The sequence below is a fragment of the Populus euphratica genome, unplaced genomic scaffold (genome assembly GCF_000495115.2).
Source record: "Populus euphratica unplaced genomic scaffold, PopEup_1.0 scaffold115.1, whole genome shotgun sequence".
NCBI classification, from domain to species: domain Eukaryota; kingdom Viridiplantae; phylum Streptophyta; class Magnoliopsida; order Malpighiales; family Salicaceae; genus Populus; species Populus euphratica.
In genome coordinates this window covers 541739-565994 of record NW_011500006.1, presented here as the reverse complement: position 1 = coordinate 565994, position 24256 = coordinate 541739, and the positions used below count along the sequence as shown (strand labels likewise).

The 24256-nt window shown below is 30.5% G+C and overlaps 2 protein-coding genes across 2 annotated transcripts; both read right to left on the bottom strand.

The window, feature by feature from the left end:
* Window positions 1-562: 562 nt before the first annotated feature.
* Window positions 563-6051, bottom strand: LOC105141227 (L-ascorbate peroxidase 3, peroxisomal-like). Its single transcript, XM_011048396.1, has 9 exons — window positions 5846-6051; window positions 5638-5762; window positions 5514-5563; window positions 4546-4611; window positions 4418-4466; window positions 1811-1893; window positions 1635-1714; window positions 1442-1544; window positions 563-918 (listed from the first exon to the last, which is right to left on the bottom strand). Exons 1-9 carry the CDS (start codon window positions 5956-5958, stop codon window positions 727-729), a joined length of 861 nt encoding a protein of 286 aa, XP_011046698.1. The 5' UTR covers window positions 5959-6051; the 3' UTR covers window positions 563-726.
* Window positions 6052-7237: 1186 nt separating this feature from the next.
* Window positions 7238-14553, bottom strand: LOC105141226 (synaptotagmin-1-like). The gene is made up of 12 exons (XM_011048395.1): window positions 14165-14553; window positions 13926-14024; window positions 13794-13844; window positions 13574-13697; window positions 13135-13253; window positions 12942-13043; window positions 12311-12385; window positions 11706-11782; window positions 11332-11578; window positions 10901-11248; window positions 10455-10586; window positions 7238-7635 (listed from the first exon to the last, which is right to left on the bottom strand). Exons 1-12 carry the CDS (start codon window positions 14273-14275, stop codon window positions 7504-7506), a joined length of 1617 nt encoding a protein of 538 aa, XP_011046697.1. The 5' UTR covers window positions 14276-14553; the 3' UTR covers window positions 7238-7503.
* Window positions 14554-24256: the final 9703 nt, after the last annotated feature.

The following is a 24256-nucleotide window of genomic DNA, read 5'->3' as shown; positions in this document are numbered from 1 at the left end:
AACCTGTGCTCCGTAACAATGAAAATACTGTTTAGATAACCAAGTTTCGTCTCAGGTCATTAGACCCCTCAAGCAGCCCAATGGAGAGAAATTACGAGGGAATCAAGAAATAAGGTTATCCAATCATGATTAAAGTTCAGAATCAAAGATTTTTTTTATTTGTCGTTTACTTGATGTAATGTGGAAAGTGGAAAGGAGATAGTACATAGACTCCCGCAATTCATGAAAGCATTAAAATATCTATCTTGATATAAAGTATGAACAATGACACATGACATATGCAATTTTACTATAGCCACACACCCAGCTCTTCCAATCTACTGCTTATCGTTTGAAATGAACATTTAAACCAACTGCATTGAAAAAGTTAGATTCACTATTAAAGATAAGAAAGAAAGTATCAAAAGAAGTATGGGCACGCACCTAATCCTTCTTACCAAAGTCTTTAATGTAGGAGACATCATCCTGTTAATAAGATGTTACTTTCCAGCACACAACAGTCAGCGATTTGATCAAAGATATTATTCTTAAGAAAATCATTTGTCATACATGCATTTTGATATTGACTTTGCAATGAAATGGGATTTGGTTGTATTAAGTAAAGTGGGAGTTTTTTACTATTATTGGGTACAATACTGAGAATTCAGCTCGTGGGCTGTAAAAATTAAGTAAATTGCCACAGAATTATTAAGAGAAAATAACAATACATAGAAGGTCAGGCAATGTCTAATTCATTTTTTTGCGAACTTCATAAAAATAGCCAAGGATCACAACAGCTGCCGCAACTGCTACTCCAACTGCACTTTGGGCTAGTACAGTGCTGTCCTTTACCTTGACTACAGAGGACCTTGGAGCGAACCCCAGTTCTGATAGCTTCTTATGCGATGCAGCGTAGTCTCTAAAGAATGCTTCTTCATCCTGAGAAGCAACAAAAATTGAAGAGAGATATCAGATATCATATTAGATAGCCAAGGTGAAGCAACAGAAATAAACCACATCACAAGTCATCCCACACTAAGAATCTAACTGCGACACCAATCTGAACGTTGGGTATTCTTTATTAATGATTCTAGATCGAGGTGCAAATCAAGGCACGTATTTACCCTTGCGATTCCCAATCGTAAGGCAGGCCATAAGAACCCTTAACAGAAGCTCGAAAAAGGCCACATAAGGCCCAATTTAGGGTAAGATTAGATTATGGTCCAAGCCAACCCCGGACTATTTAATTATTGTTCAAAAAAAAATACTTGGGGTCATTTGAAAAGGAACTATCAAAAGGCAATGAAAATGCATAAAATCAGGTTTCAAGATGGTCAAGCCAATATTTTTATCCAGACCCAACCTGCATGGAAAAATCAACTCAGGCTGCAAGGGGATAGGAAAAGTTATGATGACCCATTCATGAAACAAGTTATTTGGTCGAAACGAAAGCCCATATTACCTTAGCATACAGCTCAACATATGGACGAAATTCCGGGTCATCCAATAAAGCAGTGTCTGTTGGAAGTTTCAACAACCCCTCTGTCTGCCCTTTCAATAATTCCCTAGTATCAACAGCGCGTTAAAGATTGATTAATTTCATAATTTCTACACAACGAAACACGGTAGCATGATGAGCTTGCATTAAAACTTACACAAAGTATGAGTTATCAAACTTTAGAGGTTCCTGAGTCCAGGGGCCATCAAAACCTGATCTCTCTGGATGTGCTCTTCCCTAAATAGAATCAAAGCCAGCAAAAGAATTACAAATTTGTGCATCTGCGGCCTATATGATTCACATTGCAAGTCAGAAACAGTTCTAGAGAATTACCAATGTATGACCTCCAGAAAGTGCCACGATATCTTTATCAGACAGGCCCATCCGATAAAAGATGTCCCTCAAATGTGGTGAACCTGCCATATTTCAGAAATGAAATGTGAAAATACAAGTTCTTTCAAAGTGCTCTATTTAAACAACATATGAACGCTCAACAGGGCATAGCCAACCAACAGATACTTTTATAAAACTTCTTGGTAGCAGATTCCAAAGAACAACAAGCAAAGATCATAAATATGGAACTGTCTAAAAATGTGAAATGGTCCCCATGAAACTTCTAAGCCCAGGATAAATATTCATCCGTGATTAACTTCCCCTAAACTGATAGTCTAAATAAACAGCCATGTGAAGATCAAACAACAATTCTTTAGAGTCATAGAACAGCTGCAAATTACAACTTTGACAAGTCATTATTACACAGAAATCAGCACAAATATATGCATGTTGTGAAAAGAAGAACAGATCAGCATGACTGCTCTGAGCACAACCAACAAAAGTAAAGATCATCACTTGAATTGAGATACGAGAACCTGACTTTCCTCCACGTTAAACCATCTATTCAATGTAGAAATCTATGGATTTAGGAGTGATTTTACGAGATAGAAACTCTAACATAATGCAATGAATTCATCAACAAAAACTAGTGCAGAAAAGGCGGAAGAATTAGCAAACAAAGGTTCTGTTTCAAACAAAAATGCAATTATAAGTGATTCACCTACAAATAATCTTGCCTAAAAATCTAGCGTGTCAATTTCATGCACAATGCTTATTAGAGTAAGGAAATGCACTAAATCAAGAAAAACTTGCTCTGTGTTTTATGTTGCAGTTCTGCTTCTTAGCTGAACACCATAACAATTTACAATCCTGACTAAAACTTCACCTGATGTTCAACACAACACCTCGTGTTATGGAAAGAGCTTTTGGGTCCATGTGGAACATGAGTTCTCAGAAACTGGAAAAATAACTTGTTGAAATGGCAATTCAATCTACTGAGAAGACTACTAGAAGACAGATAATTCAATGAAAAATTATATCTAGAGAATCCAATCTACTGCATGTCAGTCCCATACAACACAATACCCTCACAGTCTTAGGGGTAGTTAATTTTTGAATGACTTTCACTTTTGACTTATCTACCTCTATCCCTTTTGAAGAGACAATGTGACCTAAAACAATGCCATGTGTCACCATAAAATGACACTTCTCCCAATTGAGTACAAGATTGCTCTCTTCACACCTTTCAAGAACTTTTTCTAGATTCATTAGACACAACTCATAAGAATCCCCATAAACTGAAAAATCATCCATGAAAACTTCCAAAAAATTTTCCACCATGTCACTAAAGATACTCATCATACACCTTTGAAAAGTGGCTGGTGCATTACACAAACCAAAAGGCATTCTTCTATAAGCATAGGTACCAAAAGGACAAGTGAAAGTGGTTTTTTCTTGGTCTTCTAAAGAAATCTCAATTTGGTTGTAACCTGAGTATCCATCTAGAAAACAATAGAAAGCTCTTCCAGCTACTCTTTCAAGCACTTGGTCTAAAAATGGAAGCGGAAAATGGTCCTTCCTAGTCACCATGTTCAATTTACGATAATCAATGCACATACGCCATCCAGTTTGGATTCTAGTTGGTACCAGCTCATTATTTTCATTCTTCACTACCGTGACTCCAGATTTTTTTGGGACAACTTGGGTTGGACTAACCCATTTTGAGTTTGCAATAGGGTAAATGATACCTGCATCAAGTAGCTTAAGCACTTCACCTCTCACTACTTCCTTCATGTTTGGGTTCAATCGTCTTTGCATTTGCCTCACAGATTTAGCCTCTTCTTCAAGATAGATTCTATGTGTACATAAAAGAGGGCTAATTCCTTTCAAGTCAGTAATTTTCCACCCAATTGCTTTCTTGTGTTTTCTCACCACTCTCAAAAGTTTGTGTTCTTGCTCTATGCTAAGTTTTGATGAGATCACAATAGGATATGATTCATCTTCCCCTAGAAATGCATACTTAAGATCACTCGGTAAAGGCTTCCTTTCTAGTTTATCAGGCTGGACAAGAGATTCCTCAACTTTCACTTGGGGTGAAATCAAAGGCTCAAATGATGGGGTCCATTGACCTATTGACATAATAGGCATTGGATCTAGATAAGTCTCGAGTTCTCTTACCTCCTCATCAACACATTCCAAATAACAAAATCTTTCATCATGAATTAAAGTTCTCTCCAATGGATCCTTGATACGCAAATCCCAAAACACATAATTTCAATCTGCTGCATGTCAGTCCCATACAACACTTTATTTACAGCATCACAAAGACACAAATCCCAAAACACATAATTTCAATCTGCTGCATGTCAGTCCCATACAACACAATACCCTCAACTATTAGATTCATCGATGCTGTAAACACACAATAAATGAGTTTATTTACAGCATCACAAAGACATAAATCTCAAAACACATAATTCCACCTTTCCCTTTAGACCGGGTTTAGCTCAGTTCATACATTAAAAGAAAGCAAACCACAATTTAAGAACTTCCAACCCCTGAATTAAACTAAAGAAGTTTCTAGAGTAATTAAAATACTGAAAATACCTAGTTTGGCATTTGGAAGTCGCCCTTCCTTGGGACAAGTATTTGAATCCTAAAAAAATGAACATATAGTCAGCAATGTTATAAATTGATAATCACCTGCATCTTCAAGAAATGCCTCAATCACATACCCTTCTACCAGGAACAAAATCAATGGCCGGACCTCCAGTGACCTCAACTGCAACAACACCTGCTAGCTGAACATGCAAGTAGTGGAATAATTGAATATGAGTCAGTTGCTCTTATATTTTAAAACTCAGCAATTGTACGTGGATATTCAAACATTTTACATTAAAATCCACCACTCATTATTTATCAATTACTCGCATGTTAAGCTTAATGCACTAACTGATGTAGCAATCATGGAGTTATGGCTTGCTGGTCTGTTCATAATTTTGCAAATATTTTGCGTATCATGCCAAGGAACAGAACAGCAACCATGATAGTGCATCTAATGTTGCCCAACTCCCAGCATGCTTCAACAAATTCCAACTGAATTGCTACAGTAACATACTAAAAGAATATCTCTCCAAATCCTTCCCGTAAAATTTAGAAACCTAATCATGAATGAGAAAAACAAGGTCAGGTATCTATATTTGTGAGCACTCAATACCAAGATGGACGAAAACAGAACAGGAACCACCTTGTGCTATACTTACATGACTAGGAATCATCATTCCATCGCCATTCACTCACATTTCTTGTGAAGATTGACTAGACAGGTCAGACAAGACACGTTTTTAGAACTTCCGCTTGTGATTCAGTCCTGTCAGTGGGGGTAATGCCCTTAGAATTTCTATCTCCGTCCAAAAACCATAAGGTTAGATTTACCAAGGAATGTCCCACCTCCTCCATTCACCCACGCGGATAATCGCAACTTCATTTACTCAAGTTTTTCAATTATATCTCTACATACTGTTACTTTTTGACAAGAAAATCAGTTTATGCTTTGAATATCAGTATAATTGTTAGCTATCAACACTGAAACAACAAATTAAATAGACATATAGATGGAGAATAATAAACAGTATTAATTAAACATTTATTTAATTATCTGCAGTATTAATTAATCAAACACTACTGGAGTGAAATAGATCACCTGATACAAATCTGCATAAGTAATCTTCGGATGTTTCGCCTTCACTTCCTCTGAAAAAATTCAAAAAATCAAAATCAACAAAAATATAAGTGAAATTTAAGTGGAAAGCAAGTAAAAAACTAACCGCAAAAATCGATAGCGATTTTCAAGCCATTATTAGAACCATGAGAGCACTCCTCTTCGTTCCTTATCGAACCATTAGCACCTCCCGTTTTCGTGTTCTTGTCATACGTTCCTGCATCATGCCACCTTCACCGCAAAAAAGAAATCAAAACAGAAAGATTCAAACAAAGAGAGAGAGTAAGCAATGAGATAGGTAGTTAGTTGGTTACGCTAAGCGGAGCATGATAGGAGCGCAGTTTTTGTAAGCGATGAGGGCACGGAGATCGCGACGTGCTTTTTCGATCTCTTTCAGGTACTCTGTGTCAACGACCGGTAGCGCCATTGAAACTCTCTCTATCTCTCTCTCTAACTGACTTGAAGAAGAAGAATAAGGGGATATTGAGGATGACAGGAATGGCCACTGGAATGAAATAGGAGCTTTGAATTTCGGATAAACTGGCGAGTTTTGATTCGGTGTAGAGGGATTAGCGGGGATCTCGTTGAAATTGCTACGTGGCAGGTAGGGGTCCATGCTTTTGCTTGACTTGGCAAGTGAAGACCGTTTCTTTCGATGGGAGGTTTTTTTTCAACTACTCTCGAATTTTCGAATCCGGCCTGACCGGTGATAATTTACTGTCTCTAAGCCCATTGACTTGGAGCCTAGAAATGGACTGGGTTTCTGATTATAACGGATGATCTTAATTGTACTGGATCTAAATTAATCTTACTTGGTATTTATTAAAATTTTATAAATGACCACGTTGCTGATTGGCCCTCGTACTTGCCTATGTTTGATTTATAAATTATTAGATTTAATTATTAATTATTAAAATGTAAATGACCAGCATGATAATAATAATTATGATCATTACATCCTAACATAATCTCCAAGGGTACTTTTTTTTTTTCTTCTAGCATGTTTTTTCTCCCCTTACTTTGTATGCAATGTTCTTTTCAAGTTATCAATGAGTTATCATTGATGATTAATTTCATTTGAAAATTTCATTTTCAATTATAACATATGATATAAGATTTTCTTTGTAATTACATTGTGTATTAGTTTGATTAAAGGGTAACAGGAGAGCTTTATTTTTTAGCTGGTTTTGGACTCATCACATGATCATAAAAAATTACCTCGATATGTGCTATGATTGTGCCCCTCCGTCGCTCTCCTTCGATTTCGAGCTTCATCATTATTTAAAATATATATATATATATATATATATATATATATATATATTTTGAAAGAATTGATATTTTGATTTCAAAATTTAATTTTTTAAAATATTAAAAAATTATATATATTTAATATATTACTAAATAAAAAACATTTTAAAACACAACCTCTATCACCCCTAAATAAACACTTGGAATGCCAACATTCATTTTCAGTCATTAGATTCATTTTAAGCGGATCTTCTCTCCTGATTCCCTATTTTAAGGCTCATTTCAACTTATGTTTAAATACATTTTAAAAATATATTTGATATAAAATTAATTTGCTTCTAAAAGTTTTAACATACTTCTGAGAAAAATTTAAAAAATCAGGAAAAAAAAATTTTTAATAAATTTTTAAATAAAACACAACATTATCGAACACACACTCCTCTTATTTGTGTTTCTACCCTGAAATCATTTTTCCACTTCTCATTTTCTTCTAGAAACATAATTCAGGGCTTTCAAACACACCACCAATCTGCCAATGACTGGCAATGAATTCACGTACAAACCTTTTTTTAAAAAAAAAAAAAAGGGGGAAGCAAGGTAGAGAATTTTGTTGAAACAACACATTCGTCCTATCACACACTATCCTAAATTTAACGCAGTCTCAAGGCTTGGGAGAGGGGGGGAGAGAGAGAGAGAGCGAGAGAGAGTACAATCAACAGGCTTATGAAGCTGGTCTCCACTGCAACTCTATTTGAATCTGTCCATTCTTCGAGTCTATAAGGTGATACTTTCCGTTGGTTCTTCTGTTATTAACAACATCTGTGAGATTGATATCCACGTAACCAAGTGATTCCTGATTAAAGAACAAAGAAACAACATGAAATTCTTCATTTCAATAAAGCCTCCTTTGTATGCTAAAAATTTATCTACAAGCCATCACTGACTTGTAACCACAACAATTGCATTCCGTGATTCATTTTTGAACTCAAATTCATCTATGGATGGATCATCTTCTTAGCTAGGAAGTTTTAGATTTTATTCAGCCGTGTAATAGAGGAAGTGGTTCAGGAAAAACTTTTGAGGACACGGCCTTCAGAAAGACAAATCTGTGACCCAAAATACAGCCCATAACTTTCTTTGCTTTCCGGGAGTATTTTCTATAAGAGTAAATTATAAATTAGTCCCTTTATCTTTGCAAATGATTTAAATAGACCCTCTAGTTTCAAAAATAATTAATCAGTCCCCTACATTTTTCATGGATCTGTAACTTTATCCTTTTCACCCATTTCATGCTCTTTTTCAATTTTTTTCCTGTTTAGAGATAGAGAAAAAAGGAATAGAGGATATGGAAAGATTGATGAGAAAGAAGATATTATTTGGAACAAAGATAAATTAAATAAAGCATGGTCATCACTGGTCGATTGATTAATTAATTATTTTTGAAATTAAAGAGACTGTATTTCATTTTGAAAAACTAGGACTACTTTATATTTTACTCTTTCTAGAAAATGGGAATGCATGAAGACCCGTTACCTTCCACAAAGCATTAAGTTGCAATCATCAAGCCAGACAAGTTAGAAGCACTCACTAGATTTATATTCCCCAGGTATGAGTGTAAGACCCGAGTTTTGACCCATCAGATCCAAACTCAAGCGTGACCCAAATTCAAGAACCCAACCTGTGTATTTAAAGAGAATTTTGCCAACTTCTTCTCTTTTTCCTTTAATGCCTTAACTTTTCTCACAAATATACTAAAGAATTCAGCTCAATCAAAGCTTAAGTTTTTGGGTTTTAAAAAAGATTTGAAAAAACAAGTATTGTGACTTCTTTTTTTGTTGTTTTAGAACAGTGATTAAACATCATATCTTCAGTAGCTTTTGAATGTGTGAATAATCATTATACAGATGATAACACATAGGTTAAAGACAAATCTTAATCAATTCACAAGAAGCATGTTCTAGGGTGATTTTGATAGTTTGTGGATTAAAGAAATGTTTCAGGGATTTATGATGTTTAAATATGTTGATTTGATAATTAGATGATTTAAGATGTTTTAGGATGTTAGCTTGGCTGAAAAACAAACTAATATGAAGATTGGAATTATGGGTTTTTGAGGAACTAGTTGAATTTTAAGGATCAGCAGTTTTGAAAGACTAACAAATCATGATTCTAAAATCCCAGTCAACCGGTTGGCATGATACTTTCAGTCGACTGATTGGTCAGTTTTTGTCGAGTGGTTGACCAAGCAGTGGGGGTTAATCGGTTCTTTCAGATTTGGTCAATTTGAAAAATATTCAGGATTGATAGGGTGGATTTGTTTCGGTTTTATATTTATGTTTGGTCTCTAATATAAGAATTGTAATATTTTATGTTCTCTGCTTCGAGTTGTTTTTGAGTACTTTTTGTATTCGTTATAGGTTATATTGATGTTTTCTTCTAATGATCCTCAATAGTTTCCATTTCTATGTTTGTATGTCTTTTGCCTCCATTTTCCCGGTGAATGGAATAATTTTAACATGCATGTAATATTAATAATTTATGTCTATTGATTATATGATTAATACAGATGATATTCTTGAATATCTATATGTTGATTTATTTTTCGAGTGCTCATCAGTTTCTTGAAATTGTATTTGCATTATGTTGATTTAATTATAGTTAGTATGTTATTTGTTTGCTTTAATATGCATATAAATGCGAATATATGTTATGTTTGAATATCAAGATACTTGTCAGAAACTCCATAACTAACAGAAAGTAGTTAGTCTATATGCACGTAGTAGTCTATATATATATAGCTGATAAGAGAGACATCAACCTATGACGACTGATTCGTTTACAATTACTGAGGCCACAGACCTCGTCTTTTATCATAACTTTAGGATTTTGTTTATTATCTAAGCCTATGGCATGATCTAATATCTCACATGTATACCACTACCATATTACTATTATGCTTATTATGTGTGTGTGTGTTTTAGTTCTTATACTTCTATTATATCACAATTTATAGCCTATAACTTACAAATATTTATAATGTATATTAAACATTATTCTCTCACTGCGTTTGTTGAACTCGCCTCCATTCTAATATTATTTTCATGTTCTTAGCTTATGTTCAACTTTGATTGAGATTTCCTACTACCTTATTTATTGGTATGCCTTGCTTGCTTTTGCGAGGCTTTTTTTCTTCTTCTTCTTAGATTTCGTATGCCTTGCTTGCTTTTGCGAGGCTTTTCTTCTTCTTCTTTTTTATTCAATATCTTAGAAGCTCCACTATTATGTTGTTTTTATTCAAGTTTGGATTTTTATTTCAAATATTTGATTTTATTTAATGTAATAAATATTATGAACTTTTGTTTTATTTTTATATGATAATGAGAAATTTTGAAGTTTTATATATTTGTTTTATGAAATGTATGTTCTAGGGCTTAGCGTAGCTGGGATACCTTTGAGATATTGCTCCTATGTCACCGGGAATGAGCCTAGAATTCGAGTCATGACATCGAGCCATATAAAACACCCTTAATTCTACAAGTACTTTTTGTGTAGAAATGGTGCTACACAAGAAAACCATCTTCGCCAACAAAATGACAATGATCACTTCAGTAGCATCCACTTCTATAATTCATTATTGTTATACAAAGTTAAAAGAGAAAGTGTATTGTGTACCTTTGGATGCAGCAGGCCAATCCCAGACGAGGTGCTGATGACTTCCACGTGTAGCTTCTCATTACTAGGAGGCTTGTCCAGCGTATAATGGAATTCATCCTCCCATCTTGGATCTCTATTCTTCTTCACGTGCTGTAGGAATAAAAGATAAAGCTATTAACCATGACCTGTAAGATTTTGGTCCTATAATAACTTGCATGAAGCAATGAACATTGCTCAAAGGAAACAATGGTTTCCATTTAGACGCAACTATTTGTTTCATGTGACCAACCATCACCACTTAAAATATAAAACTCACAGCAAAGTTCTAGACAATTAATTTCAACATGGTTATCCTGTAATTTCAGAAGTTCTCTTGAAATATATCATGTGGAAATAAAAATGAAAACAAAAAAGGCCACGACAATTATTTATACATATAAATCTTCACCCACAAAAAGAGATACCTTAGTCCTTTTCTCCTCCCCTCTAAAAAGAAGTCGCACATATGGATTAGTGTGGTGCTTTCCTTCAACATCCTGAGCTTCGTGAACTATAACAATAAGCAGCCCTCCACCAGCAGGGGTTCCTTCAGGAGCCTTCTGTTCCACCTGCTCTTTAAAACTTAGGTTTACATCATCCTCTTTGAATGGTTGATATGTCAATTCAACCACAAGTTGCCCACGTGACTTTTCATTTTGAGGATCATTCAAGTCCATGTTTTTCAGGAGCTCAAGCGTCATATTTTTTGGTTCCTCTGGGGTAAGTTCTTTCAGCGGCACTACATTCATACCCATCTTGTCATGTTTGCCAACCTAAGCAAAGAGAATAAACAGTTTGAGATGCAGAATAGAATACAGAAAGTGCAACTTCTTATAGATGAATGAAAATCCCATACCTGCTCCCAATCATAAACACGTAATTCTAGAGCCTGAGATTCTGGATCTTTAACAACTATATTGAATTCCTCATTCCATTCAGGGTTCAAGTTCTTGTGCTTCACAGTGGTCTTTTTGGCTGGAAGCTTATCTTCGGTCATCTTGACTTTCACATAGGGGTCTGATGCTCCCATCAGATCTTTCTTCTTCAGCTTCATTGCTCTCAGAACCTTTACACTGAGAATTCCTACAGGCCTCTTCATGGCTCTGCATTTTTCATTTAATGTGATAGGTCAAATACGAGGGCAGCCTAGCATAAAAAATTATCAAGACTCTTGACAAATTTTATGTCATCATAGCTTACAAAAGTTTTCAAATTATTGCAAAAACTCACTTTGCAGGATCTAAGATGGGGACTTCCAGGGTTTTAGGCCATAGATACATATTGGCAACCTGATCTTTAATAATCTCCTGCAGCAAAACACCATTTTATCACTACTAACATCACGAACCATAAAAATTTGAACAGATGATACGAAAACTGACAACTAATTGCTTTTAACATTTCAGCGACCAAAGCTTTCAAATATTTTGACTTTGCTTTTTGCTACAATGTTTTTCACAAAAGCCAACTTGTGGAAGAGTTTCCATTTTCCGTCTAACAAGCAGAACAAGTTCACATTAAATACATGCAAAAAATAAACAGCAATGAAGCAGCCACAAAAGACCATCATAGTTGAGGTGAGGAAAAATGTTGAACTAGATCAATGCATTCCCATAAGGCAATAGATGAACGAAATACACAATACTCAAGCATGTTCAACATGAGTGCTGGTAATCTAGGATTCTCTACTTGAAGAAAATAGACACATGCAAAACCCAAGTAACCAGTGGCCGACACAGTCCTAAAATGATTCTCTAAGTTAGCAATGCTTGATACCATTCTCAACCAGTTCACTGTGAAAAGGAGATGTAAAAATAGAATGTCAAATACTGCACCTGGACGACCCTATAGAGGCCAGGTATCGACATTAAATCAGCCCCCAGGAGCTTGAGCCCAAAGTCAACATGTGGCTGCAGAATAATTAAATACAAGAAAATAATAATATAAGAACCAGGCTTGTATGTACTCTCAGAGTGGTGAAAATGGATCACAATGGATCAAGCAAGAAGTTTCATATAAAAATCATCCCTCAAATTTCAGTAAACCATATGCCAACACCAGTATCAGTACAGGAATTTTGATTATAGATTCAAAATGAGCCTTAAGATTAAAGCAAATCATCCCTCAAAACTGTATTTGCATTAATGAGTTAGTGCCCCTAATCAGGCAGAAATGTAAAAGCACCTTAAAAGGGCTGTAAAGCCCAAAGAATTGGTGTGGAATGGGAGTTCAAGCGTGTGAATTCAGAGAGTTGAGTATTCTACAAAAGTAAGGTGCTGAGCTTTTGGATTCTAATAAACAAGGATAAATCAGGACCTGGTAAGTACCAGAGGTCCTATGTTATTGGGGAAACTCAAAAAGAGCAAGTTAAGAATCAATAAAAATTATAAGCCACCATCTAACACGGGCAGTTTAAATATCCAATTATCCATGAGTTTGAGCAACAAGGGAAAAATAAACACCAACCTTCTCCATGAGGGACACACAGATGTTGGCAAAACAAGGAAAGCTAGGGACCAAAGGCTTCAAAGTTATGCGTGGTGAAGCAAACACTTGCAAATCAACCACCTGCCATTATTGAAAGAACGATAAAACAGAATTCCTTAAATCTAAGTCAACTTCAAAACAATTTCCTTCTAAAACAGGAGAATCCAATTACCTGAGCAGTTGCTTTCAACCCAAACGCTTTAACAGCAACAGTGACATTAGGATTTCCAGCCCATTTTATGCATGGTTCCATTATCAACTCCTTCTCATCAGTGACATAAACTTTCATTCCTGGTGAGAAAAATAGTTAACAAGATCATAATATAAAAGTTCAATAGGAAAAAAATACAGAGTCGATACAACCTTAGATAACAATTATACAGGATTGGACATTACTGTCAAAATGCCTACATCTAAAAGAGAGGAACCCCTCTCGCTAATGTAAAGTCAGTTTTCAAAACACATTTTATTTTCCCTTCACATGATTTTCAAGATTCATCACAAACAGCGTCATAACATAACTTTTATTATAATGAGAAGTGCGAAAACACACGGATGCATCTTCAAAATTTCTCTTAACAAACCAAACAAATAGCTCCCTCCCTGCTCACCATGAAAGGTTGGCGGTAAGGTGCCTAGTGTAAGAGTTTCAAACTCAACCGCATCAATTTTGTATTTTGGGATCTGCTCGGCAATTATTGGTTTTGCAATATTCTCCGCCGTCTTACAAATGGCCTGAACAAAAAAGTCAAAAACAGAACTAAACAATTCAGTAGAATCAAGAAACAACTATCAAGAAAAGAAGAATCAGCCATAGAAATCAAACCAAACCTTATCAAGGTAAGGCCACATTAATTGAATAAACCTGTTCAGCCAATCAATCTACAAACACAAAAACAACATAAGCAACATCATTAAAACACGAAGTGCATTTAATTTAAGCCAGGAACGCTAATCGCTTACGCGATCATGGTCCGGATTTTTCACCCATAGCGGTATTTCTGGAAGCATTCGTTGCAAAGTTTCCGAGTCATGCTCTACCAATGGCCGTACCTCATGATCCTAAAAAAATAAAAATCCAACAATAAAACTAAACATTAGCAAAAACATATCTAAGAAGAAAAAAACTTAAATTAAGCATCTTAATTTAAAAAACCTCAAAAAATGAAAAAAGGTTAAGGGATGATAAAATTATGTATTACCTTAACATCGGAGGGTTGGAAGTAGATGAAGAGGTAGTACCCGATGGTGAGACCCGTGGAAATTCCAACACCGAATCCACAGAAACCTAGTATTGTACTTAAAAACCCCATTTTTCTCTTTGATTCTAAAAACAACCAAACACGCCCTAATAATCTCTCCACAAAAAATCTATCAGAGAATTTGCATGGATAAGGAAATTGATTTTTTTAAAAATCTTCTTCTCTATTTCTCGGATCCAACACTAATTACTATGTATTATTATTATGATGTTGATTATCTATTATTTCAGAACAGGATAACCAAAAGACCGATTTATCCTTGGTTAGTTTACTGTGAGAGCATGAGAGAAAAGATCTGAAGGGGAAGAGAAGAAAAAACGTGACGGAAGTGACGGAGAGCGGACGCCTTGGTTACAGAAACATGACGGGAGCTATATTTTAGTCCTTATATATTCAAACTATATCAATCTTAATTCTTCAAGTTTGAACTTTCCTTTTATTTATCCTGTGCTTTTCTGGAATCTCGAATGCGTTTAAATAGCTACAGAAATTATTGAAGTGGACCATTTAAAAACTATTTTTAGTGATTTTAGGAAGATTTAAAATCTAAGCGATGGTTATTTATTGAATGATGTGTCCTTTTCTTATTAGTTCATTATTAATTAGTCTTTCCATGATTGTAGTTGTCCTTTTTCAGAATACAATCCCCCTCCTTCTCCTTCTTCTTTTTCTCCTTCTTTCTTAATTAATTATAATTAATTCAGGGCATTATAATTAACTCAAACAATTAATTATAATGCCCTGTATGAGAATTTATTGTTGGAGTTAAAAGGGTATTTTTTTAAGAATGATAGATATTTTAAAAAATTATCCTGTATGAGAATTTATTGTTGGAGTTAAAGGGGTATTTTTTTAAGAATGATAAATATTTTAAAAAAATAAATTTTTTATTTAGAAATATATTGAAGTAATATTCTTGTTAATTTTAAAATTTTATTTTAACATCTGCACAAAAATAATCCAATAATAAATGAGTATTTTTATGTTTTTATTATTTTAATATGATAGTATTAAAAATAAAATTAAAATAAATAAAATAAAAATATTTTAAAAAATAATTATTATTAGCTCAACCACTTCTTAAATTATGGCACACAAAATGCAGTAAGAGTATTAATTGAGTGATTGTTTGTTATTGCATTTTAAGCTGTCTTTGGTATATTTTAAAAAAAATATTTTGTATAAAAAAATATTAAATTAATATTTTTTAATAATGTTAATATATTAACATAAAAAATCTAAAAATAAATATTTATATATATATATTTAATTATTTTAAAAATAATAATATATACCACCTTATCGCACGTTATTAGTATTCGTATTTGAGGGAAATGGCCTGTTTCGGGCAGCGAGCTTATTCACGTGGGTCCATAATATATTAAATTTGGAGAGGACAGGAACCTTTTGATCATGACATGGTGTCATTGTATGTGGAATAAATTTGGCAATTAGCATGTGAAATGATACAGAAATTAAAAAAAAAAATAGCATACTTTTGAATATCTTAGTTGAAAACCATAATAAAATTTTAATTAATATTAATATTTATTTAAATTTAGAGGTAACAAGTTAGCTGGTTTGTACATAGTAAAATTTTAATTAATTATAATACCTATTTAAATTTATAACTAATTAGTTAATTGGTCGTGAGGATAATTACAAGACTGTTAAAATTAGAACCCGGAATAAAAATTTTGAAATCTAAATATCCAACAGTTGGAACAATAATTTCATGGCTATATCAAGAAAAACAGTTTTCAAAAACTCATGTAAAAATTTGAATACGATCTAATAATTAATTCAAAAATTATGATTTTTTTTAAGCTATTATTTAAGTCTGGTGTGACCATATCTTTTTCTAAACCTAAATTCATCTCGTTGGTTCATAAATGCACGTATCAAGTCATCCATGTAATCTTTCCATAGCAGATCCTCGTATAATCATGTCAAAATCACACTTGACTACTTGAAATCATTTATAAAAATCACTATGTAAACAATAATTTTTTAAGATTTTAACTAAAGTTTGTTTTTTAATTTACAAGTTGGACAATTATGTGTATTTTTACTTGTAAAACATATTTAAAAGAAAAAATTGATAAAACTATTGTTTTGTATGAAATGGTCGACTGGTTCTACAATTGTATCTAAGAGGAGGGCAACTAGCAGTTATCACGCTTCAAAAATGCAACATGTTTAAATATCCTTATTCTAAAGCACGATAATTATCTTATCATATTTAAGAATAACGATATTTAGTAAATATTGCATTTTAAAAGCATAGCAAGATAAAGGTATGTTATTTCACTTAATCTTTTTTAAAATATGTTACTTTGCCCAAACTTTTAATTTAATATACCAACTTTTATTTTAAAAAATCCAATTTTTAGCGCCACATCTTGATTTCTTTTCATTCATAGACCTCTTTCTTGCATGATTTTATTGGTATAAATTAATAAACAATCATCAACTAAAATCAACATTAACCAACAAAAAGCTAAAGAAGAAGGGATTTTTAGTGTACCTCTCGTCACAAATTACTATTTATAAAAAAAAATTTAATCAATGTTTTTTTTTTAAAAAATCATCATTTAATATTAACCAATAAAAAACTAAAGGATAAGAGGGTTTTATTATATCTCTCATCGTAAAGCATTGTTTATTAAAATAATTCATAGATTTTTATTTTATTTTATATCAATTAATGTTTGTTTTTATTTTATCATTTAATATTAACCAACAATAAAAAAAAAGATAAGGAGGGTTTTTACCATACCCCCTCTCACATAGCATTTGTTATGTTCATTATAATAATACTTTGTTTTTCTTTTCTTATTTTCTCTCGATTGATGTTTTTTTATTTTATCATTTAATATGATATTTATTTTTTATTGAGTTATCATAATCTCGTTACACGAATCTTAAATTTTACAGGATAACTTGGTTAACTTGTTTTTTGAATTAACTTTTTTTTTCTAATTTTGTCCTTTAACATTAAGTTGATTAAGAATTAGGTTTCTTGATTAGTTTTGTTTGCTTTCTATTGAGTTATTATGACCTCAATAACAGAGAATAGTGCTTAACAAGTTGACTCGGGTTATGTTTTGTATCATTTTTTTTAATTTTATTATTTAATATCTAGTCGATTAAGAATTGAATTTCATAATTTATTTTTATTTTCTTCATGTAGAGATATATTGGCATCATTACTAGGGTTGTGAGTTTTAATATTTTTAATCTTGGTTAAACTTGGTTGTTTTTTTATTTTCTTTATAAAAGATTATTTCAGTCTCATGATTCGAGTTACGGGTCTTTCAACATTTGATATTTTTTTTATTAGGTTGTCCTTGCTTCAAAACCATAGTCATGGTTTTGATAGATTCATTTAATTGACTTGATTTTTCATTTTTCTATTTTCATCATTTAATATCATATTTGACTGAGAATTACGCTTCGTGATTTCATTTGGTTTATTTTTTATAAGATTATTCTAGTTTCATGGCTTGGAAATCATGGTTAATTAGTTGATCTGGTTCATTTTTTGTGATATTTAAAAAAAAACTTTTATAAATTTCATCATTTAATATTGAATTCAACATAGTTGATTAAGAATTAAGATTTATAATTTGTTTTACTTACTCTCTACAGGGTTATCTTAGTCTCATTGCTAGGATCGCGAATTTAGCAAATTAACCTAGGTTAAATCATATTATTTTTTTATGATGTTATCGCGTTCTTATGATTCAAGTCATAAGTCTGGTAGGTTAACCTAAGTCATTTTTATGTTTTTTTAATTAATTTTTTTAGTCCTGTCATTTAACATTGAGTTGATGGGGAATTAAACTTCATAATTTATTTTGATTTACTTTGTATAAAATTATTTTTATCTCGTGACCAAGTTGCAGCTTTGACAAGTTAACTCAAGTTGTTTTTAAAGTTTTTTTTAGTTATTTTTTTTCAATCTAATCCTTCAACATCATGTTGATTGGGAATAAGGCTTTGTAATTTGTCTTGATTTACTTTTTATAGGGTTATCATAATCTCATAGTCTGAGCTGGCCTAAGCTAGTCAATTATATTATTGTTTTAGCATAAAAAAATATTATCTTGAAATTTTTTTTAGTCAAATTATATTTTATAAGTTGTTTGAATTGCTTTTATACCTGTAAAGTTAACATTAGGTTCAACCTCTACAAGATTTAAATTTTGTTCCACTTAAGAAAACATTAATAACATCTTAATATTTTTTTTACATTAATATATATATTTTTTATCTAGCCTAATAAACTAATTGATTTCTATAAATTAAGTCAATGCATTTTATTTCATGGTTTGGAGTGAGCAAATTGTCAATTTTAATTTTTAATATAAAAAACTCACAAGACAAGTAAATTGCATTCACCAAGATAAATTATTTTGAATATCATTAAAGATAAAAAATAATTTAAACATGTGATTCATAATTAATCCGTAATTATTTTTAGTGTCTTCTCAGTATTAAAATTGAACTGTTTTTTATCAAAATTTTATTTTTTCTTAAAATTAATTTTAATTGCATTCACTATAAAAGCTTACTTTGAATATCATTAAAGATAAAAAGGATAAAAATAATTTAAACACGTGATTCATAATTAATCAATAATTGTTTTTAGTATATGCTTGGTATTAAGATTGAACCTATTTTTTATTAATTTTTTTAGTGTTTTTTTAATTATTTTGATATACTGTTATAAAAATAAAATTTAAAAAATAATAAAAATATTATTTTAATATATTTATAAATAAAAAATATTTTAAAAAATAAATTTTACCATACTCTCAAATATTTTTTTTAGCTATCAAGATATATGAATGTTAAAATTTTAAAAGTTTCTTAATTTGTATGTTTAAGGTTACAGCGATAAGTTTTTTTAAAATATTTTTTTAATTTAAAAATATATTCAAATATATTTATTTTTTAATATCTAATAATAATATATTGTAATCATAAAAAAATATTTAAAAATATCAATTTAAAAAAAACACTAAAAATATTTAAAAAGTATAAAAAAAGAAAAAGAAAAAGAAGCTCTCACACACCCCGTGGCACGGGGAGAAAAATCAACAGCCAGGATGCTGACAAGCACATAACCAGGTGGAAGCGGCCCTATGTGATCACTGCTTGCTAAATAAGCGGTGCCGACATCAATTGTAGATTACCGGAATTATTTATTCCATTTGAACAGCTCAGGAACAATTAGCATGGGTGTTTTCGTCTCGACGGGGGCATTCTAGTACACTTGCCGTTGGCTTCTCTGTCAACTGCTAGCAAAAAGTCAAGATTTTCCTTGCGTCATCAGGAGAAGATTCCAGCAGTCAGCGAGCGGTCCTCGTTTTCCATATCAACTTATCAAGCTACGTTGTCGTTGTCCTTTCCCTTTGGAGTTGCAAATCGATCCCTTTTATTCTATGATGTCCCTTTCATCTCCAACGTGAATCATTTTATTATTTTTCCTAGATATTTATTGTGGGCTATGCTGCAGATAATAATTTTTTTATAAAAAAATATATGTAGATAAGCTGTTTCGATAGGATTTTTTATATATTAAAAATTCAAAGAATAAATCATAAAATTGATAGACAAACGTGGAGTAAAATAAAATATTTAATTGTTTGTGTTTACTAAATTTATTTATTGAAATTAATAAAAATAAAAACACATACAAAGCCAAGTAAATAAAATAAAAAAAAATATTATACAAGATCAGATATATAAAAAATATAGAGAAAATCCCGATTACAATGTCTCTCCAACTTTCGTAAACAAGACAAGGTTCCCGGTACGAGGCCATAAGATATTATAGTGATAGTGAAGTGATTATAATTTGCAATATTTTTATTTAAAAAATATATTAAAAAAATATTTTTTGTTTTTAAAAAATATTTTTAAAATTATTATATTAAAATAATTTAAAATTTTAAAATTTAAAAGAACGAAGTTTTAACCATATTCCATACTTATAATTACTTGTCAATAAAATACGACAAATTAAATTTGAAAAGTTTTTATGGTATATATTTGTTTTATAAAATTTTAAATTTTTTATATTATTGAATTATTTTAATATTTTAATATTAAAAATAAATTTAAATTTAAAAAATATATTTATATATTTTAAAATAAAAATCATTATAAAAACCATTCATAGTTGTAATACCAAACACTATCTTCCTAAAGTTATTCTCCTCCCATGCAAAGCTAAATCATTCTACCACCCTTTTATCCTGAGCAAACTAACCTCTGGACAGGCTAGTTTTGGACCAGGCTGTGCCTTGTATTGACGCATGAAATGGGCTCTCATTAAAAAAGGCTCGCGTTTATGCATTTTAAGAGCCTGGTCTACATGTTGTAGCAAACTTTCTATAGCTATCTAACTTGCACGGGTTATAATTTTTTTTTAAAAAAATATTAAGTGTATAAATTATTTTAATGTGTTTTTTATACAAAATAAATCTAAAAGGTAAATTAAATAATTTATACATGTATTTAATTAAATAAATAGAAGATATTATATTGATAGTGAAGTGATTATAATTTGAAATATTTTTTATTTTAAAATATATTAAAATAATATTTTTTATTTTAAAAAAATATTTTAAAAATTATTATATTAAAATAATTTAAAAATGTAAAATTTGAGAGAATGAAATTTTAACCATATTCTGGACTCATAATTATTTGTCAATAAAATACGATGAATCAAATTTAAAAAGTTTTTGTGGTACATATTTGTTTTATAAAATTTTAAATTTTTTTATATTATTGAATCATTTTAATATATTAATATTAAAAATAAATTAAAAAATAAAAAATATATTTATATATTTTAAAATAAAAATCATTATAAAAACCATTCATGCTTGTAATACCAAACACTATCTTCCTAAAGTTATTCTCCTCCCTTGCAAAGCTAGATCATTCTACCACCCTTCTATCCTAAGCAAACTTTCTATAGCTAACTTGCACGGGTTATAATTTTTTTTTAAAAAAATATTAAGTGTATAAATTATTTTAATGTTTTTTTTATACAAAATAAATCTAAAAGGTAAATTAAATAATTTATACATGTATTTAATTAAATAAATTGATAATTATTTATATAAATAAAAAAATTATTGATAATAACCAAAAGAAAATCTAAGATAATTAAAAAATTAATGTAGATTAAAATATTCAACCACACAGAAAAGACATATTTATCCGACTGTATTTACTGAATTTTCTTATTTAAATAAATAGAAGATAGATCAACATAAAAAAAACTCATGATTTAAAAAATAAATACAAATAAAGCTAATTTAATAAACTCGTGCCTTAAAAAATATCATGCAAGACTGAACATGTTATAAATATTATTTTAAAATAAATATTTTTTATTTTAAAAAATAAATTTCACAAGTATAAAGCTAAAAATGGATTAAAATAAAATATTAAAAAAATTAAACACAAACAAAATAATTAAAAAACACTTGTATTGAAAAAAGCATGCAAGCTTGTGACCTATGCCATGGAATCGGGATAAATTTATAAAAAAAATAAAAATAATTACATGACCAATATTTAAAAAAAAAATTAATACAGAACAATAAAACTGTATGAAGTTGAATTCCTGACAAATCAAATATGAAAGATGAAACTAAAAAAAATCAATTACATAGAATGATTCATATAAAAATAAGGGTGAAAAAAAAACATTAATTGAAGGGCAAATAAAAAATTTCAATTTAATGGTCAAACTGAGTTGAAAAAATAGCTTTGACAAAAGAAAAAACAAATAAAATGAATGAGGTCAAGTTGAAAAAAAAACAAAAACTTTAATTAAAAGATGAAATTAAAAGCTAAAAAAGTTTGAACAAAAAGGCCAAGATAAAAAATAAAAAACAATGACTAAAATAAAAAAAACACACGTGAAATTGTATTTGAATGACTAAATTATATATAAAAAAAAAGAGGAAAACTTATATAAAAGAATAAGAACAAAATAAAAAAACTAAAAAAATAGGACTCGAATAAAAAAACAAAACGTATAAGAAATTGTAATTGAAATGTTAAATTGAAAACCAAAAAACTTACATTAAAGGAAAGATAACAAAATTAAAAATTAAAAAAATAAAAACTATAATTGAAAAACAAAAAACAAAAAGTACTTAATCTGTCATAAAAAAGAGAGAAAACAAATAACTATTGACAATCATTCAATCACTATATATCGCCACACACTAGATTATATGAAAGAAGACATGATGATGCATTCGAACATATCACTCCATGCCAAATCATGTAAAAAAGAACATGATGATGCATTTAGAAAGATGGTGAAAAATCAAATTTGTTGATTCAGGATAAAAAGGTATTTTTATTATGTTAAAAATGAAAAAACACAAATACCTCTAAATAATTTTTTATTTTTTAATGATCAATAATTAATGATCAACAAAAAAATATTAATACCCCCGTCCTCAAGGCTCAATTATTTTCTAACTTAAGGACAAATAGATAATTTTATTGTAGTAATCCATCTTATTTATTGCTACAGTGAAACTCACGGTTTTTTAGAGTTTTTATTAATTGGTATAAGTTGCTAACCATAAATGAATTTTAAAATAATATTATTTTAGATAAAATAAAAAAAAACATTAAAATTGACCTTACCAATTGTCATCCAGGTTTGTTCATGTCAAAGTTGACATACCAAATTATTTGAATTTCATGGGTCAATGTCCAAAAATAATTCAATAATAAACACGATTTGGAACAACTTCAAGTACACAAATCACCATATTTGCATCACTAATCCACCCAGAAACCAAGTTTTACAGCCAAATTGATCAAACTACAGACAACTGCAACATCCAACCACCAGAAGCAAACAAATCTTCTCAGGTAGCAGAAGGGCCGCTGCCTGCCATGTGAAATCCATCACATTTTGCCTTCTCCCTTCCACCCGACCGAAACTATTAGTGTATGAAAGCGGCGAATAAGTCATCCCTGACGAACACAAATCATTATCATTTCCGAAACAACGTTGTTTTCACTCACTAGAGAAATTACCCTCTCATAAGTTTATACCTTTTAATAATCAAAATCACATTAAATAAACAAAACGTTGGGCGTCAAATCAACTCTACCGGCAAAAAGAATAAACATTAAACACCATGTAGGCTTAACACGGTCACAAACAGTTCATTCTTGAGTTTGCATCAAGGTTTCAAATCATAAGAGAGGCTGAAATAAAATAATTAATTTCTTTTATAAATATACTGATCCAATTAGTCATATCAAACCGAGAAAAAAAATGGTGTGCAATACATTTATTCTTGATAAAATTATTTTTTAACTTGGAAAAAAATAAAATAATATTTTTTTATTTTTAAAAATTTATTTTAATATTAATATATCAAAATAATTAAAAAAATAAAAATAATTTGATTAAGTAAGAGTCATGATTGATACTTAAAAGTGTATTTTTTATCAAGGTTTTATATCATCATTTTGCACTTGAAGTATCAATAACTCCTTAACTAAAGCATGTTTTATAATAATATATCTAATAATACAAGATACCTTTAATTTGTGGTAAATATTCATTTTAAATGCAGGCCTATCACATAAATGAAAGGATTGATTGATGAATTTAAGAACTGAAATTGAAAGGAACTTGATTTGTTGTTAACATAAGTTATAATCATGAATGCTTGACGAGATTTACAAGTATTAGCATTAATTGAATAAGATGACTAATGTAATCATGTTAACAATATATAATTTGATTGGAACCTCCTTTGTGTGTGGCTTCCAATTCAATAATAAGAGTTTATACTATACTTGTTTGATATACCATTAGTGGAACCTCTAACCTTGACATTTGTTATTATTATTGCTTAATCCTTACATTAATATTTCATCTCTAAGTTCTCATCATCATCATCTTCTTCTTCTTCTCTTTCTTTATTATTATTATTATTATTATTATTATTATTATTATTATTA